Source organism: Xyrauchen texanus, chromosome 26 (assembly GCF_025860055.1).
Source record: "Xyrauchen texanus isolate HMW12.3.18 chromosome 26, RBS_HiC_50CHRs, whole genome shotgun sequence".
In the NCBI taxonomy this organism is placed as follows: domain Eukaryota; kingdom Metazoa; phylum Chordata; class Actinopteri; order Cypriniformes; family Catostomidae; genus Xyrauchen; species Xyrauchen texanus.
The window spans coordinates 41,916,266-41,938,083 of record NC_068301.1 but is presented as its reverse complement, the minus strand read 5'-3'; the positions used below and the strand labels follow the sequence as shown (position 1 = coordinate 41,938,083).

The following is a 21,818-nucleotide window of genomic DNA, read 5'->3' as shown; positions in this document are numbered from 1 at the left end:
TTTTATAAACTGTGGTGCCCTTTTTTTAGATTATTTGTTGGCTAAATCTCAAGACACTTAAGATGAGCATCCTCACTTTTTACTTTTCTTTTTTTATGGAAGTTGTAGGTTGTTGATTTAGGGAGGTTCTTACTGGGGTATTAATGGGGTGGAATGATAATTTCATAAAATCAGTGTTATTTGATGTTCCATGCTGAAAAATTCAATAATAATAAAAAAATAACATTGGGAGAAACCAGGCTCACTGTGGGGGCCAGTTGCCCTCTGACTAACATCATGAATATAATGCCAATATTACTTATTTATGTACAGTGCAGGTCATTATTTAAAATTAGTAAACTAAGTAAGTGTTAAGGGCCAGTGTTGATACAAAGATTTAGTATGAACTGTAAGATTAATTACTAATGTCTTTTGAAGTTCAGCCTAAATTAACTGCAGAAGTTCACATTGATGCATTGTCCTTTGTTATTTGGCTGATGAAGGCATTTTTTGGCAAATAATTGAAAATCTATGTATGCCATTTTAAGAGTGTAATCCATAATTAGACCAAGGTAATGCAGGCAGAGATCAGTGAGGTGAATCACAGTTAAACCAGCAGGTAATTCTGGTGAGGTCCATCCTAAATCCAAGGTTCAGGCAGTGGCATATGAGGTATCCCATGTGTTATGGTTGGAGTTGGCATCAATTCATCCCCCGAAGTCCATCGTAATAGACTGAAGTGATGTCTGGCTGGCATCGGCTGCATTTAGTTGTCATCACTCAGAGACACATAGGAGTGGAGTCCAACACCAAGCAGGAACAGAGGTGGATCTGGCCGACTCTGATAATGAGGTTGAGACAAGAAAATAAATAGAATAATATTAGCGTAGATGCCATTAAATTTTTTGCAGAGTTATAGAGTATGATAAATGTTTAAGAAGAGGTTCTGATATTACATTGAATATCTGTTTTAAGACCTTAGTTGGTATTGGATCTAATCTGACAGACAGGCAGCAACTAGTGAGAATGGGGAAATTCACCTCCAGCACATGTACAATCAGCACTGGTGACCCCCAGGGATGTGTCCTCTCCCTACTTCTCTTCTCCCTGTACACAAATGACCGCATCTCCCTGTACACAAATGAAGGATCCCTCTGTCAAGCTTCTGAAGTTTGCAGTTATTGGCCTCATCCAAGATGATGATGATACTGCATACAGAAGGGAAGATGAACCGCTGGCCGTCTGGTGCAGTCAAAACAACCTGGAGCTGAACAAGCTTAAAACAGTGGAGATGAGAGTGGACTTTAGGAGGACATTAACTCTGCTCACCATTCTGAACAGCACTGTGGCAGCAGTGGAGTCATTCAGGATTGTGGGCACTACCATCTCACAGGACCCAAAGTGGGTTCACAGACTCAATTTTGAAAAAGGCCCAGCAGAGGAAGTTCAATCTACCACAGGCGCTGCTGATACAGTTCTACTCCGCAGTCATTGAGTCTGTCCTCTGCACTTCTATAACTGTCTGGTTTGGTTCATCTACCAAGTTAGACATCAGAAGACTTCAAAGGATAGTTTCGGACTGCTGAGAGGATTATTGACACTCCCCTATCCACCCTGCTAGAAATAGACATCCAGAGTGACAAAAATGGCTGGTAGAATCACTCTCTACCCCATACACTCAACGCACTTGCTTTTACTGTTGCCCTCATGCTGGCACATTGGAGCACTGAGCACCAGAACAGCTAGGCACAGGAGCAGTTTTTCCCTCAGGCCATCCACCTCATGAACAGTTGAAACTGCCCCCAAATACTTTCCTTTTGTCAGTACAACCATGAGCAATATTCAATCCATCCATTCCTACTTATATCTATATTTCATTTATATTCTTTAACATATCCTACCTCTTCTTCACTACATTACATCACCTGCACATAACTGTAAATAAAACATTCAAACAACATTATTGCTCAATTGTATATTTTTTATTTTTTTATCATATCTTATTTTTTTTAATGTCACTATATGTATATATGTTTAAAAGTATATGTTTGCATGTATTTATATATGGTTGCGGTCTCTTTACACTGTAAGCTTCGGTCACCATGACAAATTCTTTGTGTATAAGCATACTGTCACGAATGTGAGGCAATGAAGGCAGATGAAGGTTGAGGATCCAAATGCAGCTTACTTTATTATTAACAAAAATACAAAGGAAAACCCTCAATGGGGAAATAAACATGAACAGAGAACTCGGGCAGGGAACACAGACCAGGCTAACCACATTCACAAACATTCAACGATAGACAAGGACTGAACCAAAAACCGGGGTATAAATACATGAACAAGGGACAAAGGGGCCAATGAACAAACAGAACTCAAAACAAGATAACAAGATGATAACAGAAGCAAATGGCAAACTAATGAGGACAGGTGAAAACAATGACAGAAAACACGAACGCTAACAAGACTGTGGAGCTACAAAAGGGACAAAAGTGAAAACTATGGAATAACAAAGGGGACAAAAATGGAAAACAAAGGGGCAACGGTAAAACAAGACAAGGTAATACATAACACATACTTGCCAATAAAGCTCATTCTGATTCTTATTCTGAACATACATGTTGTGGCTTTGGATGTTTCGATACGTTTTGTTATCTCTTTATGACCTATGACAGTGAAGGATTGAAGTTGCTTGTGAGGAAAATTATGAGATACTGTTTTCTGTGGTACTGTGACAGACTGTTGCACTATCGGGGGAACTAATAATGAACTGGGCCCAGTAAAAGCGCAGGGGTGGAGAGTGACGTCACTGCTCCTGAAAAGATTCTTGCTATATCTAAGGAAGGGAAATAAGTAGTTGCAGTGGGTTTGTTTGTTTTGTTAATGATTTAATGATATGGGCTGCCAACTTCTCACAGTGTTTATTTTATATTTCAGAGATTGCAGAAATATTTTAATAGTGTACACACACACTACACACCCCAGATATTTATCTTTACCATTTGAACAGTTAATAAAAAATATAGATGATCTGACGTTCTCAAGTGTTTGCATCACTTCAAACAAGGTTACTTTGCATGTATAGGGCCTGTTTACACTTGGCCACTTCATGCGTTTTCAATGATCGAATAGCTATACGATCATGAAAAAATATGTGTTAATACTCCGAAATGCATTTGAGACAGATTGCAATCCGATCTCTCAAATAACTTGAGGTGGTTTGAGATGCATTCCAGATGACACTTGGTAAAGTTTGCTCCACCCAAACAATGCTAGGTCAGCATAGGAAAAATGTGAAGCATAACAGCTGTCACAGAAAATGTGCATAGGGCTCGGTCACGCAGTAAATTATAACAAAGAAAGAAGTGAATGCACGTTGTAGGAAACACAGATATTTTTTCCTCATTTTTTTGATGCAGATCGCTGATTAAACAAACTTAATGCTGACACGAGCAGCTGATGCGCATGACACATCTTGCCTACGACAACCCCCGAGGGGAAGAACACAGCATGCCCATACACAGACAATGATATTTACATTTTACATTTATGCATTTGGCAGACGCTTTTATCCAAAGCGACTTACAGTGCACTTATTACAAAGTGTTGTTAAGTGCCTTGCTCAAGAACACAATGGTGGTGGCTGTGGGGATCGAACCAGCGACCTTCTGATTAACAGTTATGTGATTTTAGACCACTACGCCACCACCACCATATATGATCAATCCAGTTTTCGTGCTGACTGATCTAGAGTGGATGTGCTGTTTTGAATTCCAATCTACTCGCCTGTACTCTGGAGACCCGAGAAAGTAGTTACAATGTCTGATTTCAAAGAAATTGATGGCAAAATTTTGGAAGAAACCGTACAACACCTAAAAACATCAACCTGCACCCTTGATGCACTTTCCACATCTTTTTTCAAAAGTGTGTTCAACTGTTTAGAAGCAGATCTCCTAGAAGTGATAAACTCCTCAATTCTCTCTGGGAGTTTTCCAAACTCCCTGAAAACTGCAGTTGTCAAGCCCCTCTTGAAAAAGAGCAATCTGGATAAGACCATATTAAGCAACTATAGACCGATCTCAAATCTTCCTTTCATAGGCAAGATCATTGAAAAAGTTGTCTTCAATCAGCTGAACAAATTTTTGAACTCGAATGGATACTTTGACAATTTTCAATCTGGTTTCCAATCGCATCACAGCACAGAGACAGCGCTCATAAAGATAATAAACGATATTCGCTTAAATACTGATACAGGCAAATTATCAGTACTGGTACTACTCGACCTCAGTGCTGCATTTGACACTGTCGATCTCAACATACTTCTTGACAGGCTGGAGAACTGGGTGGGGCTTTCTGGGATGGTCCTAAAATGGTTCAGGTCATACTTAGAAGGGAGAGGTTATTATGTGAGTATAGGAGACCATAAGCCTGAGTGGACGTCCATGACATGCGGAGTCCCTCAAGGCTCAATTCTTGCGCCACTCCTGTTCAACCTGTATATGCTCCCAATGAGCCAAATAATGAGAGAACCAAATTGCTTACCACAGCTATGCAGACGACACACAGATCTACTTAGCCCTATCACCTAACGATTACAGCCCCATTGACTCCCTGTGCCAATGCATTGATGAAGTAAACATTTGGATGTGCCAAAACTTTCTTCAGTTAAACAAAGACAAAACTGAAGTCATTCTTGCATTCTTCAAGTTTGAAAACAAAGATGAAGTTCTCAAGGTGAATGCATACCTTGACGCTAGAGGTCAAACAACTAAAAATTAAGTCAGGAATCTTGGTGTGTCTCTAGAGTCAGATCTTAGTTTCAGTAGTCATGTCAAAGCAATAACTAAATCAGCATACTATCATCTGAAAAATATTGCAAGAATTAGATGCTTTGTTTCCAGTCAAGACCTAGAGAAACTTGTGCATGCTTTCATCACCAGCAAGGTGGATTATTGTAATGGGCTCCTCACTGGCCTTCCCAAAAAGACCATAAGACCGTTGCAGGTCATACAGAATGCTGCTGCAAGGATTCTGAGCAGAACCAGAAAATATGAACATATCACACCAGTCCTCAGGTCTTTACACTGGCTCCCAGTTACATTTAGGATTGATTTTAAAGTATTATTACTGGTATATAAATCACTCAATGGGCTAGGACCTCAATATATTGCAGATATGTTCACTGAATATAAACCCAACAGATCACTCAGATCATTAGGATCACATCAGCTAGAAATAACAAGGGTTCACTCTAAGCAAGGAGAGTCTGCTTTTAGCTATTATGCCAGCCGCAGCTTGAACCAGCTTCCAGAAGAGATCAGATGTGCTCCTACAGTAGTCACATTCAAATCCAGACTCAAAACACATCTGTTTAGCTGTGCATTTACTGAATGAGCACTGTGCCACTGTGTGTCCGACTGTTTGTACTGTATTTTATTTTATATTCTAAACGGTTTCAATTATTCTTATTTTTTTTTTTATTCTTATTTTAATCTCTTCTATGTAAAGCACTTTGAATTACCATTGTGTATGAAATGTGCTATATAAATAAACTTGCCTTGCCTATACCCTATAGTGTGCGGGTTGGAACATGCCATTTGAAAGTGTTTTTCTGCATTTCTTACATTTTGTTTTTATTCTTTGCATTGTTTTGAACGTTGTATGCTGCAAAATAAATAGTTCTGTGAGCATTTAGGCTAATTTAGACTCTACACAAACTGATTTGAATGTTTATTTCATGCATTCTGATTTAAAATGGTGATCAGTGTGTTGAAAATTACATCATCTTTTTTTATCTCTGTAATTATGTCTCCCTGGTATTTTTTGCAAGCAGATACATGTAGTGTTTATCATAGATAAATGATGTGACAGTTACTTAATGTTAATAGCTATTTTTATTTTATTTTTTAAATCCATCCAAATTAAAGCAGCGAAATGAATACATATTGAAAAGAAAATGCTCTAATGGATCTAGATGCATAAAAGGGTCTTTGTATTTTAAAAGTTAGCAGTCAAAAAAAACTGCTGGAGGATAACTATATTTTTCATTCTTTCTAATAAACAGCCATAAAAGGGAATGTGAATTACAGTTGTGGTGGGGTGAGCAAGAGACAGACACAGTGGGTGTGGCATCAAGCCTGGAAGAGGTGCTTATTAGAAATAATAATAAAAAATGGTAATAAATGGTGTCCAAGGGGGAAAGTGTCCAAAATAAAGGGAAATCAGGTGTCCTCACTGTGTAAAGTGGTGTCCAGAGGATGATCCAGGATGAGGGCGGAGGCCTGATTTGTAAATTGTGCCTTAAAATAAATACAATTTTTTGTTTTTATTTAGACGTCCAGTGAGCAAGCTAAAGGTGACACAAAACTCCATAAGATGAGAAAAATAACCTTAGGGAAACCAGGCTCACTGTGGGGGCCAGTTCATCTGTGGTTAAACAGCATGAATATAATGGCAATATTAGTCATTTATGTGTAGTACAAGTTATGGTTTTTAAATGAGTAAGTGTTAGGGGCCACTGTTGAAACAAAAAATTTTGTTTGAACTGTAACATTAGCGACTAAAATCTTTAAAGTCCATCTTGAATTAACTGCAGAAGTGCACACAGATGCATTGTCCTTTTGACAAACTAAAGGCTTCATCAGCCAAATATCAAATTTATTGTCAATGTTTTCCATTTTAAGATTTTAGTCCATCCTTTGACCAAGGTGATGCAGGCAGAGATCAGGTAGGTGCATTGCAGTTCGACTGGCAGCTTGTAGCAGTTCATTATTGTGGAAGTCCATCCTAAGTTCAAGGTTCAGGTAGTGGCCAGTGAAATATCTTATGCCTTACGGTTGGAGCTGGTATCAGTTCATCTTCTGTGAAGTCTATCGTAGTAGACTGAAGTGATATCTGGCTGGCACAAGCTGCAGTTTGTCATCCTCAGCAACACGTAGTTGTGGGAGTCGGACATCAAGTAGGATCGGAGCTGGATCTGGCAGGCTCTGGTAACCTCAGGATATGTATTCCGAGGTTAAGACGGAAACAGATAGAATAATATTAGCGTAGATGCCATTCACTTGAAAGCAGAATTATAGAATATGAGTGTTTCCGGTTCCGGCAGGCCTGACTAATGCAGCATAACTATGAGTTGATGGATAAATTATGTTTGTGAATGGCTAAATTTTTTTTTCTTTAGTCTAGACTTAAACTGAGAGAGTACCAAACAATACTAGGAAGACTATTCCATAATTTAGGAGCCAAAAATGAAATGCATATTTTAATCTTTTAATATAATGTAACAAGTATACTCTCATTTTCGTAGTGTTTGACGTTACCAAGCCTAATATTTTCTGCCTAATTTTCTGATATTATCCTTTGCCTGTTTATTGACCACGAGTTTGACTTTAGCCTGTTTACCTCTATTTGCCAATCGCCTGACCTGCCTGTACTCTTTACTGGATTTAGCTTGTTGTCTGAATTGTACCGCTGCCTTATCTTCATTAAAACTGCCCTACTGCAGTTGCATCCTACTCTCCTGGTGATATTTCCTGACACCTTCAAAATAATGGGTAAAGCCTGATGTGCAAACACTGAAAACGCTGCATCATGGTCATCACAAACACACTCACAAACTGCTTATCCGGAGGTGAGAAACTAACGTCAAAAACTCACAGAAACACCAAAATGTAAAGGCTTGATTAAAATGGATTTGTGAAATGGGGGAAAAAATATTTAAAAAAATATTGTACAACTATAATAATGTAATATTTACTGTATATAATAATAATGTATTAAAGCAAAATCTGTGTTCTGTTGTGCATAAATTAATTCGACAAAAATATATATTGTTTCGGATTGTGCTATGAGGATTTTGTATAAAAGCACTTCATTTGGTAAACATAATGCGATGTTATGTTAAAACAAAGTAATTTTAATTTGATTAAAGGATTAATTTAATTAGAAACCATTTTGATATTTAATTAAACTGTCTAATATGGATTTTAGAAAAAAATAACCATCCAATGACCACAATATACATTATGACCTCTCGTGTGTTTTGCTTAAATATTACACCCGTAATAAAAAATCCCCTATAAATGTCCTGTAAAATTGTGCCTTGAAAAGAGTGGGAACTCTGTTTTAGCTGGGTTACTGAAGCAAAAACATTCAAAACCTCACTATGAAAGTTCGAGGTCTTTGTTAGATGTCATTTAGCAGACCCCTCTAAAGCATGTACATGTATCCGGTCCTGCTCGAACCGGCATCAGCCGGCATGTGAGGCCTTGATGTAAGTCGCTAAACTTGCGACTAGTGTGATTCTTGAGGCAAGGGGAGTGATGTTTACACATATACCGCACAGCTATCATGTTCCAGATGGCTCCCGTTACATACACAAAACATAGACTACAAGAACAGGTCAAATAAATAATAATTTTGTAATTCTTTGGCAGTTTTAATCCAGAAAAAAACACTGACATACTGTATACTTCCTTACGGAAATATCTGCATGTAAATTGTTATTTTCTGTTTTACAACAAGCCCAGTAAAAAATGAAAAAACAATAAGCTAAAGAAATAAGCTTGTTTTCTGCTTGTTTTGAAGACAAAACTCCCAACTGTCCTCAGAACCTAGTGACAAACAGTAAATGACAGAATCCAGATTTCGAATCTTAGATCCGTAGGAACTTCATCCAGAAGATCTTGGATAAAGGACAAACAGGTTTCCTAATGAGTCAAGAGGCCAAAGGCTGCATCAGTCCGCATTTTATGACCCACATTTTAGCTCTGTTTTTTTTCCAAACACCTCAACACAAGCCATCTACTCTGTTTTAGCTTCATGTTCCGTTTCACCAGAACATGTGGCCTTGTAATGTTTCAATGGGACTCTGCAGAAAAATTATCTTTTTTCCTGACAGAGTTTTGAAGAGCTCAACAGTCCACTGCAGGATATGGAGACGCAGGAGGAGGTGGAGGTGAACCTGACACTGCAATTCTCTCTTGGGGAGGTGAAAACAGCTTTAGGAGACATCCGTGAAAGGCTGGATGACATACGACTAGGGGAAGTGCATTACAGGCACTCAGGTGAGAAATTGCCATGTGATACAATGCATAGAATATTAGCACATTATACACTGCACAAAGAGAGTGCTTAAAGGGGTCATGAAATGAGGAAACATTTTTTACTTGATCTTTTGACATATAAAATGTCATTCTATTATAAAAATATACTGTAACTTTCAGAACTGAAAACTTCCTCCTTAATAGAAAAAAAAAGCTTTTATTTAAACCAAGCTGCAAAAATGGCTCGTTGGGAATTTGTGGAACTTGTGACGTCACAAAGACCAACTACAGCATATGACTGCCTCTTCAGCAAGACATCGATGCCTATTTTTCCGTCATTGCACCCTTGGCCCTGCCCACTGGTGATCAGTCACACAGGTGAAGAGGACAGATATTGGCCTGTCATGGATGATTAATCCATAGTCAATTTACACAGAACACCTTCATGTGGCTATCTGGATTTAAATGTTTTTTTAAATAAATGTGCATGGCTGTTGACAATGTGTGATGACTGTTATCAGACATCTCACGCCACTTTTAAAAGACGCATTGTCAATTTATAACTCTAAAAAGTTTTTGAAGGCATCCTTGACCATTTTTGCACCCATTTGTGTTATTTTTAATTGTTTGTTTTTTGTATTCATGATCTGATCATTTTGATGCGTTTCTGGCGATGTGTGCCACATTTTAAAAGCGATACAAGCGCAACTTTTAAAAACTAATTTCATGCTGCTGACTGGGAGAAACGCATGCAGTCCTGTGTGTAAACAAACACGGAAGATGTGAGATGTAAAGACCAGCAACTCTGCTTTGGCCTATTGAAGCCGGATGAAGCACCCAACATCACCATGTTATTATGTTTGAGTATTCCGAAGATTTCAGTGCGGATTGCTTGTAAAACAGTCACAATATGATTGTAGCTTTGCAAAGGAACTGTTATTGAAAGATGGAGCAGATAAATTTGAACTATTGAATGAAAAACCACAAGTAACCAAATTCATTCATGAATATTTAATGTCAGGACTGTTTGATAGTTTATGGTGCAGATTGAGTGAACAGTTTGATACATTCAGATGAAATGTGTTGGGTGTATGTGATATGTTAAGCCTGAAATGTTGTTCCCTTTTCAAAAAGCTACACTTCTGATGCTGCACTGGAAAAGCGCTTTGGGAACAGCTTTAGGTGTGACCAGCTGTGAATATGTGTGCAACACATCATGAAAATTGACCAGACTTTATCGTCATGAAAATTGACCAGACTATTACACTCTGCCGGTGTAATCATTGGATGCACCTGCAGCAGGGCTATAAATAGATGCCTGATAGGTGTGTCGTCAGATCTTTTTTCTTCAGATCACTCTGTGTATGTGTGTTTCACGAGCCTGTCAGAATTTTCTTTCCTTTGTTAGGAGTTAGAATTTGTTAGGCAGTTCGCAGAAACTTTTCTCTTTCTCTTTTCTTTAAAAAAGAAGAAAAAGAATGACTGATAAACAAAGCAAGCAGTGTGTTCTCATGTTTATGCTCTATGGCTGAAACTGACACACACCAGTGTTGTTTTGTGTGTTTGGGGGAAGAGCATGCTGCTCTTGCATTGCGGCAGAGTGGGTGCATGCATTGCGATCTGTTTACAGTCAAAATGCTACACTCTCGTCTCGCTTACTTCCAAGTGCCAGCGCCCACTTTTTCCTCGTGGGGCTCTCGCATGGATCTGGCTGAGAAGCGAGAGATTGGTCCGTCCCTATCGCTCGCTCTCTTCCCAGATCCAGCTGATCCTTCTCGTAAGCTTGAAGCGCGCCTTGGTGCCTCTTCAGTTCACGAGGGGGACGCTGAACCTTTGTACGTTCCATGCGCAGTAATGAAGCGGCTAACAACAGACCCCCCCAAACGCTCCAAACTAGAAGACAAATTTCTGTCAGGTGGCCAAAATAAATAAATAAAAGGGGGAAGGGAACACTATATCAGTCCCTTCCTTTCCTCTATGACCTCCATAACAAATATTTTCATTCATGGAGGAATTCTTATACTTCCCGTGTCTTCGTGCCCTCGATGTTGATATATTCAACTATCGTGGGTGCTGAAGCTCGGGGGGTATTCGGTGATGCCGCCGGTAGAAGAGACACTTGCGGGTTCGCTCGGCTGGCTCGGCATCATCGCTAAAGAGACCCACTCTCCCCACAAAGCTGTGCAGGACCACCTCCACGCTTGTGGGGGAAGCTTATCAGGCAGCAGGTCAGGCTGGTGCTGCCCTGCACACTATGGCAGTGTTACAGGCGCACTAGGCTAATCTGTTGAATGACCTGAGTGTGAGCACCACGGTCGACGAAGAGGCTTTCTCTGAGCTTCATCGAACCACGGATCTGTCTCTCTGCATGACCAAGCAGACGGCCCGCACCATTGGCGGGTCTATGTCTGCTTTAGTAAGCATGTAGAAACACCTATGGCTTAACCTATCGGGCATCAGAGACCAGGACAAAAACGTTCCTTCCCGATGCCCCGGTTTCGCCTTCTGGTTTATTTGGTGAAGCTATGAATATAGCTATCACCAGGTTCCATGAGGCAAAAAGTCACGAGGAAGCCTTCGGGCAATTCCTGCCTCGCCACACTCAGGGGGAGGGGCCGTCGGCCACCCAGCCCCGCCCCGGTCCTTCTAGACGGGAGGCTCAAAAACAAAGCGTGGCGAATCGTGCTACCCCTCATAAAGACTGGGGTCCGGTTCGTCGCCCTCAGCAGCCCCCAAAGCAAGACCTCAGGGCAGTTATTTCTAAAAGGATAAAAAAATGGTTTTGCGCCCAGCCTTGTGGGGGTAGCCCCCCTCGGGACGGGGCACGTGTATCATCCACTTCGGCCCTCCCGGTACCTCCACGAAACCTCTCCATTCCCGCCGCCTCTGGTGTTTTGGTAGTTAGAGGCTTCCAATGAAAAGTTGGGTGTACTGTTGCTTCCTGCCTTAGTCCAAGATGCGGAACACTCGACATCCCCTCAATAGGAAGTGTCAAAATAAATACCCATCTCAGAGAACCTGGCAGCGTGGAAACTTCTGCCAGGTATTTCTATGTGGGTCCTAAGAACAGTAGAAAATGGCTACAGAATTCAATTCGCTCGCTGCCCTCCGTGTTTAAACTGCGTGGTCCCCACTACCGTAAAACCGGAGGGGGCATGTCTACTGTGGAAAGAACTGCAAAATCTCTTGATCAAAGGGGCCATAGAACGTGTTCCCCTTCCAGAGAAAGAGTCAGGTTTTTACAGCAAATACTTCCTGGTTCCCAAGAAGGGTGGGGGGTTGTGTCCGTCCTTAGATCTTCGAGGTTTGAATCGCTCAGTCAGGGTGTTCAAGTTCAAGATGCTAACTATCAAGACGGTCCTGTCAAAAATCCAACATCACGATTGGCTGGTCACGATCGGTCTCATGGACGCATATTTTCATATAGAAATTCTGCCACAGCACAGGAAGTTCCTGAGGTTCGCTTTCAGGGGCGAAGCCTTCCAGTATCGGGTTCCTCCATTCGGCCTAGCCCCATCACCCCGCATATTCACAAAATGCTTGGATGCAGCACTGGCTCCTTTGGACTCCAGGGCATCCGCATTCTGAATTACATAGACGACTGGCTGATACTTGCACAGTCTCAAGAACTGGCAGTTCAGCACATGGATATTGTCTTAGCTCATCTGGTTTCTCTGGGTCTGAGACTCAACTTCAAAAAGAGCGTTCTCTCTCCCACTCAGGAAATTACCTATCTGGGGGTTATATGGAATTCGATCACGATGCGGGCACAATTGTCTCCCGCTCGAATCATGTCCATTCAGAACACCCTGAGCAAAGTCAGGCTAGGTCAAGGTTGCACTGTTCGTCAGTATCAACAAACACTAGGTCTCATGGCGTCTGCGTCCACGGTGATCCCTTTGGGCCCTCTGCACATGAGACCGTTTCAGCTGTGGCTAAAGCCAGGGGATTTCATCCAAGGGCCCCTAAGGCAAATAAGGGTTACGCGCCGCACGCTTCGTTCCCTTTCTATGTGGTTCAGACCCCGGTTTCTTACCTTGGGTCCCACTCTAGGTGCGTCTTGTCGTCGCAGGTTGCTAACGACAGACGCCTCCCTGACAGGCTTGGTAGCGGCCTTAAGTGGTTGTCCAGCTCAAGGGGAATGGGAGGGTCGTCAGCTCGATTCTCACAATAACTGTCTCGAGTTGATGGCTGTATTTCTGGCCCTGAAATACTTCCTCCAGAGGCTGCCATGTCTTGGGTGGACAACACAGCGGTAGTCTCTTACAAAAACCATCAAGGAGGTCTACGCTCACGCCAGCTCAACAGACTGGCACGGCAGAATCTCCTTTGGGCCCAGGGCAAGCTCCTGTTAATCAGAGCAGCTTATATCCCTGGATGCCTGAATGGGAGCAGATTTACTGTCAAGACAGAAAATACCAACGGGGGAGTGGAAACTCCACCCCGAGGTAGTGAACAAATCTGGTTAAGATTTTACAAGAGCAGAAGTGGAACTCTTCGCCTCCTAACAGACAGCGCAATGTCCCCTCTACTTCTTGAGGGTCTGGTTGAGACCCCCTTCGAACCTCTAAAGTCAGCGTCTGGCAGACTTCTGACTCTCAAAATGGTTTCTTATGGCGATTACCTCTCTAAAGAGAATTGGGGACCTACAGGCTCTGTCTGTTTTGCCAGCCTGTTTAGAGTTTGCCCCAGGAATGACAAAAGCAATTTTGCACCCTTATCCTGACTACCCTCCTGAGGTGCCTTTTGCGACCTTAAACCCGGTCACTCTCGAAGCCTGCTGCTCCCCACCGTTTACAACGCAGGAGCAAGAAAGTCTTCACAGACTTTGTCCAGTCCGTGCCCTTCAGACTTATGTTCACCGCACTAGCCAGTGGCGTAAGTAAGGGCAACAATTCTTTGCCCCTGTGGCCACAACAGGGAGGCGGCTGCCACCAAGCAGACTATGTCGCATTGAGTGAGGGACGCTATTGCTCTGGCCTACGAGGTGCACAGTCAAGCTTCGCCAGTAGGTATCAGGGCTCACTCTACCAGAGGGGTCGCCTCCTCTAAAGACTTGGCTAGAGGTGTCCCTCTGCAACATGTTTGTGATGCGGCAGGCTGGTCCTCTCCACACACATTCATCAGATTTTATAGTTTAGATGTTCATGCCACTCCGGGCTCTTATGTCCTTGAGTCGACATCTCAAGCTCATGTCTGAGACCTCTCACGCTCTTGTGAGCACACTACTCAACTGTAGGGGGTCCGGACAGCCACAGTGCGGCGGCGTGGATATTCTCGTTCCCAGAGCGCTTTTCCAGCGCAGCATCAGAAGTGTAGCTTTTTGAAAAGGGAATATCTCGGGTTACTTAAGTGTAACCCCTGTTCCCTGAAAAAAGCGGAACGAGATGCTACGCTTCATTGCTGCACTGGGATGCCCCAAGACTGCTCTTCAGAAAAAATACCTGATGACACCTTTGACGCATCTATTTATAGCCCTGCTGCAGATGAATCCAATGATTACACCGGCAGAGGCCATAAATTCCATAAAATTTTCATTAACGTGTTGCACACATATTCACAGCTGGTCACACCTAAAGCTGTTCCCATAGTGCTTTTCCAGTGCAGCATCTCGTTCAGCTTTTTTCAGGGAACAAGGGTTACACTTAAGTAACCAGAGACGTTTCATAATGTTGTGTGGAGTTTGTTCATTTAAAAAAAATTGCTGTTTTATAAGGGAACGTGTTTGTTTTGGTAGGTCAAGTTACTCAATTATTCATGACAACAACAAACTGCTTTAAATTGTCAATTAAAGTTAAAATTTGATGTAAGTAGTCCACACTAAAATGACAGCATACACTTGAGCTGGCATGGACTACAAACGTTGGTCAAAATTTGATGATTCATGCAATCCAACATAATTTTGAATGTTCCAAAGAGCATTTTGTTTCTTGCTTCTTGCAAAAAATCTAATACATAAATCCGACCTTTTGTACAAATAAGTTAACATGCAATGTCACAAATTTGCTTACATTTAATTGGTGACTTAGAAATAGTGGATTTTCGAGATTAAAAAAGGAGAAATGAAGCCACAAAATGAAGAAATACATATGATTCTGCACTATTTCTTGGTGACTAATGAAATAAATAAATAAATATTGTAATTTAAGAAGAGTTTGTGTCTCTGTATGTTTTCTGTGACAGTGTCGACATTAGCAGAGAGTGAGAGTATGTTGAGTGTTCGCACTATGAGAAGAAAGGAGTGGTCACTGAAAGGTAAACAAATAAAAACACATGAACATCACCCTGACTATATAATTTAATCTGTACCACATATATTTGAAATAAGTTTTTTTCTGAAATCTTTCATTTTATGTTTTACAGATCTACGGAAGTTAAAAATAGGTATGTATATGTGTGTTTCAATACATCAACTCATTTGATTCTTCGTTTTAACTTTGGGGTTAATGGTGTGTTCCAAATTGCAGTATTCTATGCCATTTTGTAGTGCGGTAGTGTGTTAATGAAAAAGCATTGTAGAAGAGTATTACTAGTACCCGGATGATGTACTTCTTCAAAAAAATATCAGAGTAACAGCGTGTAATGTTGGACACTTATTTTGCAACTAGCGCTTGAGCTTGCCCAACGTAGTAGAAGGGGTTACCTGGGTAGTTACCTGGCCTCACAAAACATAATTAATTTTAAATGCGGCAACTAGTGAAACTTCTGTGAAGACAGCACTTTGCAAATGTTGAGGGCTTGAACATCACACCACGCTGTGTGATTATGTACATTATTTGACATATAAGTGTTGAACTGAGTTTGGTTAATGTGTTAAATCTAGCGACATGTCACGTGTTTGTAGCATCACTTTTCAAACACACGAATGCTTCTGTGCAAAAAAAAAAAAAAAAACTTTTGTGTTTTTGGGACCATACTAAACGTTGAAAATTCATACACTAAATTCATGCCAAGTGCATCATAGATATCTATACAGTACGTAGATACCTTATTAGCAGCTGTTTCTGTGGCGTGCGTTACATCAGTGCGTCTGCAATACTGGATAGGTCAAGAGCTGTCCGTCAACACATGAATGTATATTGACATATACATTGCAAAAGTCTATTGTCTTTTTCAGCCAACTTTCAGATTATCTGATTCACCATAAACACTGGGCAATATTTTAGATGATATAAAAAATCCTGACTTCACTAAAACTGTTTTTCTTTCCTTAGCAAACTGCAAATAAAGTCCTCTACAAATGAATATATAATTTAGTGTTTCTCTATTTTCTTTTAACTCTTCTATTGTGAAGTTCAGTTGTTAATCCCATTTGTTCATTGAGAGCTAAGTGTACACGGCTAGAGCCAAATGTTTTTTGTGATTAACATTTTTTATTGATTCGAAGAAAAAACACAACAGAGAAAAACACAACACATAACACACCGAATCAACATTTAACTTTTAACTCACTCAAATATCCCTCCCCAAACACCAACCCCACCCTAACCCCCTGTGGTCACATGAAATGATACACAACACACACACACACACACACACACACACACACACACACACACTAAACTAAACTTCTCTCTCCCCATCCCTTCCCCGAGAGTCTCCCAAAACGGCCAAATACCTACCCCACTTTCTGATAAACAAGCCCCCAAATCCCAGCCTTCTACCTGCCACCTCCTCAAAAGCTCCCATCCTCCCCATCTCCACACACCACTCCGGAAATGATGGCGCTCAGTCCGACTTCCAGCCCTGTAAAAGAATTCGTCTGCTAATTATAATACTAGTCAGAACCCAATTTTTTATATATTTGTCCCTAAATTTATGACCGTCCCATTGCCCAAAATACAAAGTCTGGGGCAAAGTAAAATTTGATGAGTGCCCAAAACGTCACACAAATAACTCTGAACCTTCAACCAAAAATCTTGGATCTTAGCACACCCCCAAAAGACATGGGTTGTGTCTCCAACTTCTTATTGGCATCACCAGCAGGTTGGTGTGTCTTTACGACCAAGCCTATATAATCTAGAAAAGTGGAGCCAATTCTGTAATATAAGATCTAAAAAATTCAGCGGCAAAACCATCTGGCCCCGGAGCCTTATCTGTAGGCAAGGCCTTAATTATCTCGACAAACTCTTCCAAAGTTATATCAGAATCAAGTACATTTTTTTTGCTCAGCCGTCAGTTTAGGAAGTTCTAATGGTTCCACAAAGTTTCTAATATCCTCATCAGTAGACGAAGACATGGAACTATAAAGATTAAGATAAAATTCTTTAAAAGCATTAGTAATATCAATGGCCGGGGTAAATATTTCCCCACCAGCAGATTTCACTGAGGGAATGGAACAAAAAGACTCTCTCTGCTTTATGTATCTAGCCAGATGTTTTCCTGCTTTGTCCACCGGCTCAAAGTATGTCTTGCTTTGAATAACCAAAACTCCACCTTCTGTGAAAAAACTGTATTATATCTGTGTTTCAATCGGGTCAATTCTCTGAGGTCATCATACGACATTCGGCACTTCAGCTCTGCCTCTGCCCTTTTAATATTCCCCTTCATCTCCATGAGTTCTTGCTTTGGATGTTTTGGTGAATGAGGCATACTGTATGATTCGGCCCCTAAGAACAGCCATAAGTGTCTTCCAAGCCACGCCCACAGAGGATACTGAGGACCAGTTGGTCTCCATATAAACATTGATTTTAGCCTTTAACATTTGTTGGAATTCAGGATTTTGCAAAAGGGATAAATTTAGGTGCCAACTATGTTTTCCTTTTCTTCATATGTGGCAACGCCTCTAAATTCACTAGGGTTTGATCTGAGACTAAAATGTTTCCTATTGAGCAATCAACAACAGATGAAATGAGGGACTGAAAAAAATTTGTATTGAGTGAAAGAAGTGATTTGGTTAATAGGAAGTTTTACTTAACATCAAACTATATTGTTCTTTGCTTTTTAATAATAATTTTTTTTTCTTCATATCTTTTAGGCCACAAAAAGGTTAAAGGCTATCTTGGTGAGTATTAGTGACTTTTATTGCTTTTCTTTTAGACAGCTACAACTGGATTTATGTTTTGTAATATACACTCAACTGAGCACTTCATTAGGAACACCTATATACCTACTTGTTCATACGATTATCTAATCAGCCAATGGTGTGCCATGCATAAAACCTTGAAAATATGGGTCAGGAGCTTCAGTTAATGTTCACATCTACCATCAGAATGGGGGAAAATTTGAATCTCAGTTGTGTCATGATCGTTTGTGCCAGACGGGCTGATTTGAGTATTTCTGTAACTGCTGATCTCCTGGGATTTTCACGCAAAACAGTTTCTGGATTTGGCCAAAAACATCCAGTGAGCAGCAGTTCTGTGGATGGAAATTACTTGTTGATGAGAGAGGTAAAAGAGAATGGCCAGACTGGTCATGCAGAAATGCTACGTAAACACAGATAACCACTCTGTACAATTGTAGTTAGCAGAATATCATCTCAGAATGCACAACATGTCAGACCTTGAGGCAGATGGGCTACAACAGCAGAAGACAACGTCGGGCACATTATTAGGACCACAGTGTTCCTACTAAAGAGTGTATATTATGTGCATATTGAGCAAAACAATCATATTGGACACTGCATGAAAATTCACACTTAAAAGTGATTTTTGCAATATTAATATTTTAAAGAAAACATTTACCAAAATATTAAAATTGGGTTGTTATTATTGATTCATGTCATTCCAACCCTGTATGCTGTTATTTTTCCTTGCAAAAGGAAATTTTTAAGAATCTTCATGCAGCTTTTTCCATAGTTTTCCAACAGTTCATAGTGACCATGCTAGTCAAGATCATAAAAAAAGTGACCATGATAGTCAAGATCATAATAAAATCCATTATAAAGCATTTACATTTATTCATTTGGCAGACGTTTTTATCCAAAGCGACTTACAAAAGTGGAATGATACATCATAAGTGCTTCATCTTGAGACAACAGTATGAAAAGTGGTGCATTACAAAGTTTCATATGCATCAGAATAGTAGTATCCAAGAAAGATAGGGTGCAACAAGAATATATACTGTATAATTAAAAAACAAAATTTTATGAGTGCATGGTCAAGTGCTTATGGAAAAGATGTGTCTTTAGCTGTTTTTTGAAGACAGAGAGTGAGTCTGCTTCACTGATGGAGTTAGGAAGGTCATTCCACCAAAGAGGTACAGTGAAACTGAAAGTCCGGGAAAGTGATTTGGTGCCTCTTTGTGTTGGTACAACAAGGCGGCGCTCATTAGCCGAGGCATCTGGTGCGAACGTAGCTCTGCAGGAATGATTTTAGGCATGCTGGAGCAGACCCAGTGACTGCTCTGTACACCAGCATCAGACCCTTGAATTTGATATGGCAGCCAGTGAAGAGAGACAAGGAGTGGTGTAACTTGTACTCTCTTTGGTTCGTTGAAGACCGAACTGCATTCTGGATCATTCGCAGGGGCCTAATTGCGCATGCAGGGAGGCTTGCAAATGAGCATTACTGTAATCCAGTCTAGTTATGACAAGAGACTGAACACGTAGTTGTGTGGAATGTTCAGGGAGTAATGGTCTCATTTTCCTGATATTGTATAGTGTAAATCTACATGATCGTGCTTTCTTTGTGATGTGGTCTGTGAAATTGAGTTGGTTTTCAATGGGTACCCCTAGATTTCTGACCGTTTTGGAAGGCGTTACTGTAGTTGAACCCAGCTGAACGGTTATGTTGTGTTCAACAGCAGGGTTGGCTGGAAAGACAAGGAGCTCAGTCTTCGCTAGGTTAAGTTGCAGTTGGTGTTCCTTCATCCAGGCCGAGATGTATGCCAAACAGGCAGAGATTCGAGCAGTCATGGTGCCATTGGGCCTTATTAGTAAAATGTGTAAGACATCTGCTGTCAGTGAGGTATCAGGCGGTGGAGGGGGAGGACAGATGAGTGTTTTAAATGTCCTAAATAGGCTACGAGTGTCTGTGTTGCTGTTGATCTTGTCCTGATAAAAGGAAGTTTTTGCAGATTTAAGGTTTTCAGAAAAAGAAGGAAGAGACTGATACTTACCCTGATCTGCTGGATCTTTAGATTTCTGGCATCTCCTCACAGCTGCCCTGAGGTCAGTCCGATGTTCACAAATAACGTCAGAAAGCCAGGGGCTGGGGGTTGCCATAAGTGCTGTCCTAGTGGAGAGAGGAAAGATGATGTCTAGACAGGTTAAGTAGAGCATAGAGTGTCTGTACATCACAGCAGTGTTTACATACAGGATGGAAAATACATTTTGTGATTGAAGAGAGGTAGAAACTGCAGTTGAAAGCCGGGTTGGTGAAAGAGTGCAATACACGGCTTATTCTATTTATATTTATCCAACATACCATACCTCTTCTGCCATTACATTCCTTTGCTTCTGTATATAACAGATTTGTATATTGTACATATGTATATATATATATATTTATATATTAGAGCCCGACCGATATGGGGTTTTGAGACCGATACAATTTTAGAGGGGGGAAATTCACCGATTACCAATATGGTGGCCGTTATAGTTAATTTTTGAGCTGAAATGAAAACAGACCTTTCATATGTGGATTTTTTCACAGATTTTGCACCAATATGACTATGCAAATGTACTCAGAAGACTGCTTTCTTAAATATATTTTACATTATTATTATTCATTGTCAACAAATTCTAGAAATTAACACTGAGAAAAGAAATAATAATACAAATAGCTGCAAGCAGTGATACCGGAGTCAAGCCATTTATTGGCACCATGAGCAGCAAAATAAGATTTGTTACTTCGTTGTGACATTTTTTGTTGGAGTCCAATGAACAGTGTATGAGGAGTTAGAAAAAGTAAACTTTCGATCATAAAAAAAAACACATTTATTTTAAAAATAACAAAAATAGGTGCTACTTAAAATTTGTACCTAGTATGTGGCACTGTTCTGAAACTGCTCAGGTAGTATGATGGTTATCATGCAGGAAAGTGTTCAAGAGTTATAAGCCAAAATAGCCATTTGTCTATCTCCTGAACTGTAGGGGGCAGTGCACCAAAATGCAAGATGGTAACCTTTTGATGGTTTATCAAAATTCTGTGAATTACTTTTTTTGTGAGTGCCTCTAGATGATACAGGCCTAGGAGGAGTTCGAAAAGTATGTTTTTAAAACATTTAATAATTGCGGACCGGAAGTTTGCTCGATCATGACATAATTGTTCTCTGCATGAACAACAGAATCTATCAAGACCAGACTCATGTCAGTAGGCAAAAGGAGTCAATAGCTATTAGCATTTTTAGAAATAGCATTATAATTTTGGAACACACGGTGCACTGTCCCAAAACTTTTAAACTCCCTTCAGAACATGATGCAAAAGACACATACCGAGTTTCGTAACAATACGTCAAATCGTTGGTAAAATACAGCATTTTATGGCTAAATTCAAAATGGCCAACATAGGAATTTTACATGTCGTTGGACTCATTTGATGATTTTATGACAAACTGTACAGAAGCTCTTAGCAAAAATTTCATTTTTTCAGATCTCGTGACCTCTAGGTGGCACTGTTCCGAAACTGATCAGTCACCCTCGAGTCATGGTGACTTGACATGAATTTGTTGAAGCGCCATTTGAAAATGGTATGGTTTATCAAAATTCTGTGAATAACATTTTGATGTGAGTCCCCCTAAATGATGCAGGCAAATTTTTGTGCAAATCAGACAAACGGCCTAGGACGAGTTCGAAAAAGTAGGTTGACTGTCCTCTATCTGTGTGCCAAATTTCATAACTTTCCCGCAAGCGGT

At 40.5% G+C, this 21,818-nt stretch overlaps 1 protein-coding gene across 1 annotated transcript in view; it reads left to right on the top strand.

Annotated features, from left to right (window-relative positions):
* The window catches only part of LOC127619495 (E3 ubiquitin-protein ligase TRIM47-like), a 149,305-nt gene that overhangs the window by 113,254 nt on the left and 14,233 nt on the right, over positions 1–21,818 (top strand). Inside the window, exons 5-8 of the mRNA XM_052092334.1 lie at positions 8,879–9,044; positions 15,207–15,278; positions 15,387–15,407; positions 18,001–18,027. Coding sequence (XP_051948294.1) covers positions 8,879–9,044; positions 15,207–15,278; positions 15,387–15,407; positions 18,001–18,027 — 286 coding nt within the window. The remainder of the gene's footprint in view (positions 1–8,878; positions 9,045–15,206; positions 15,279–15,386; positions 15,408–18,000; positions 18,028–21,818) is intronic.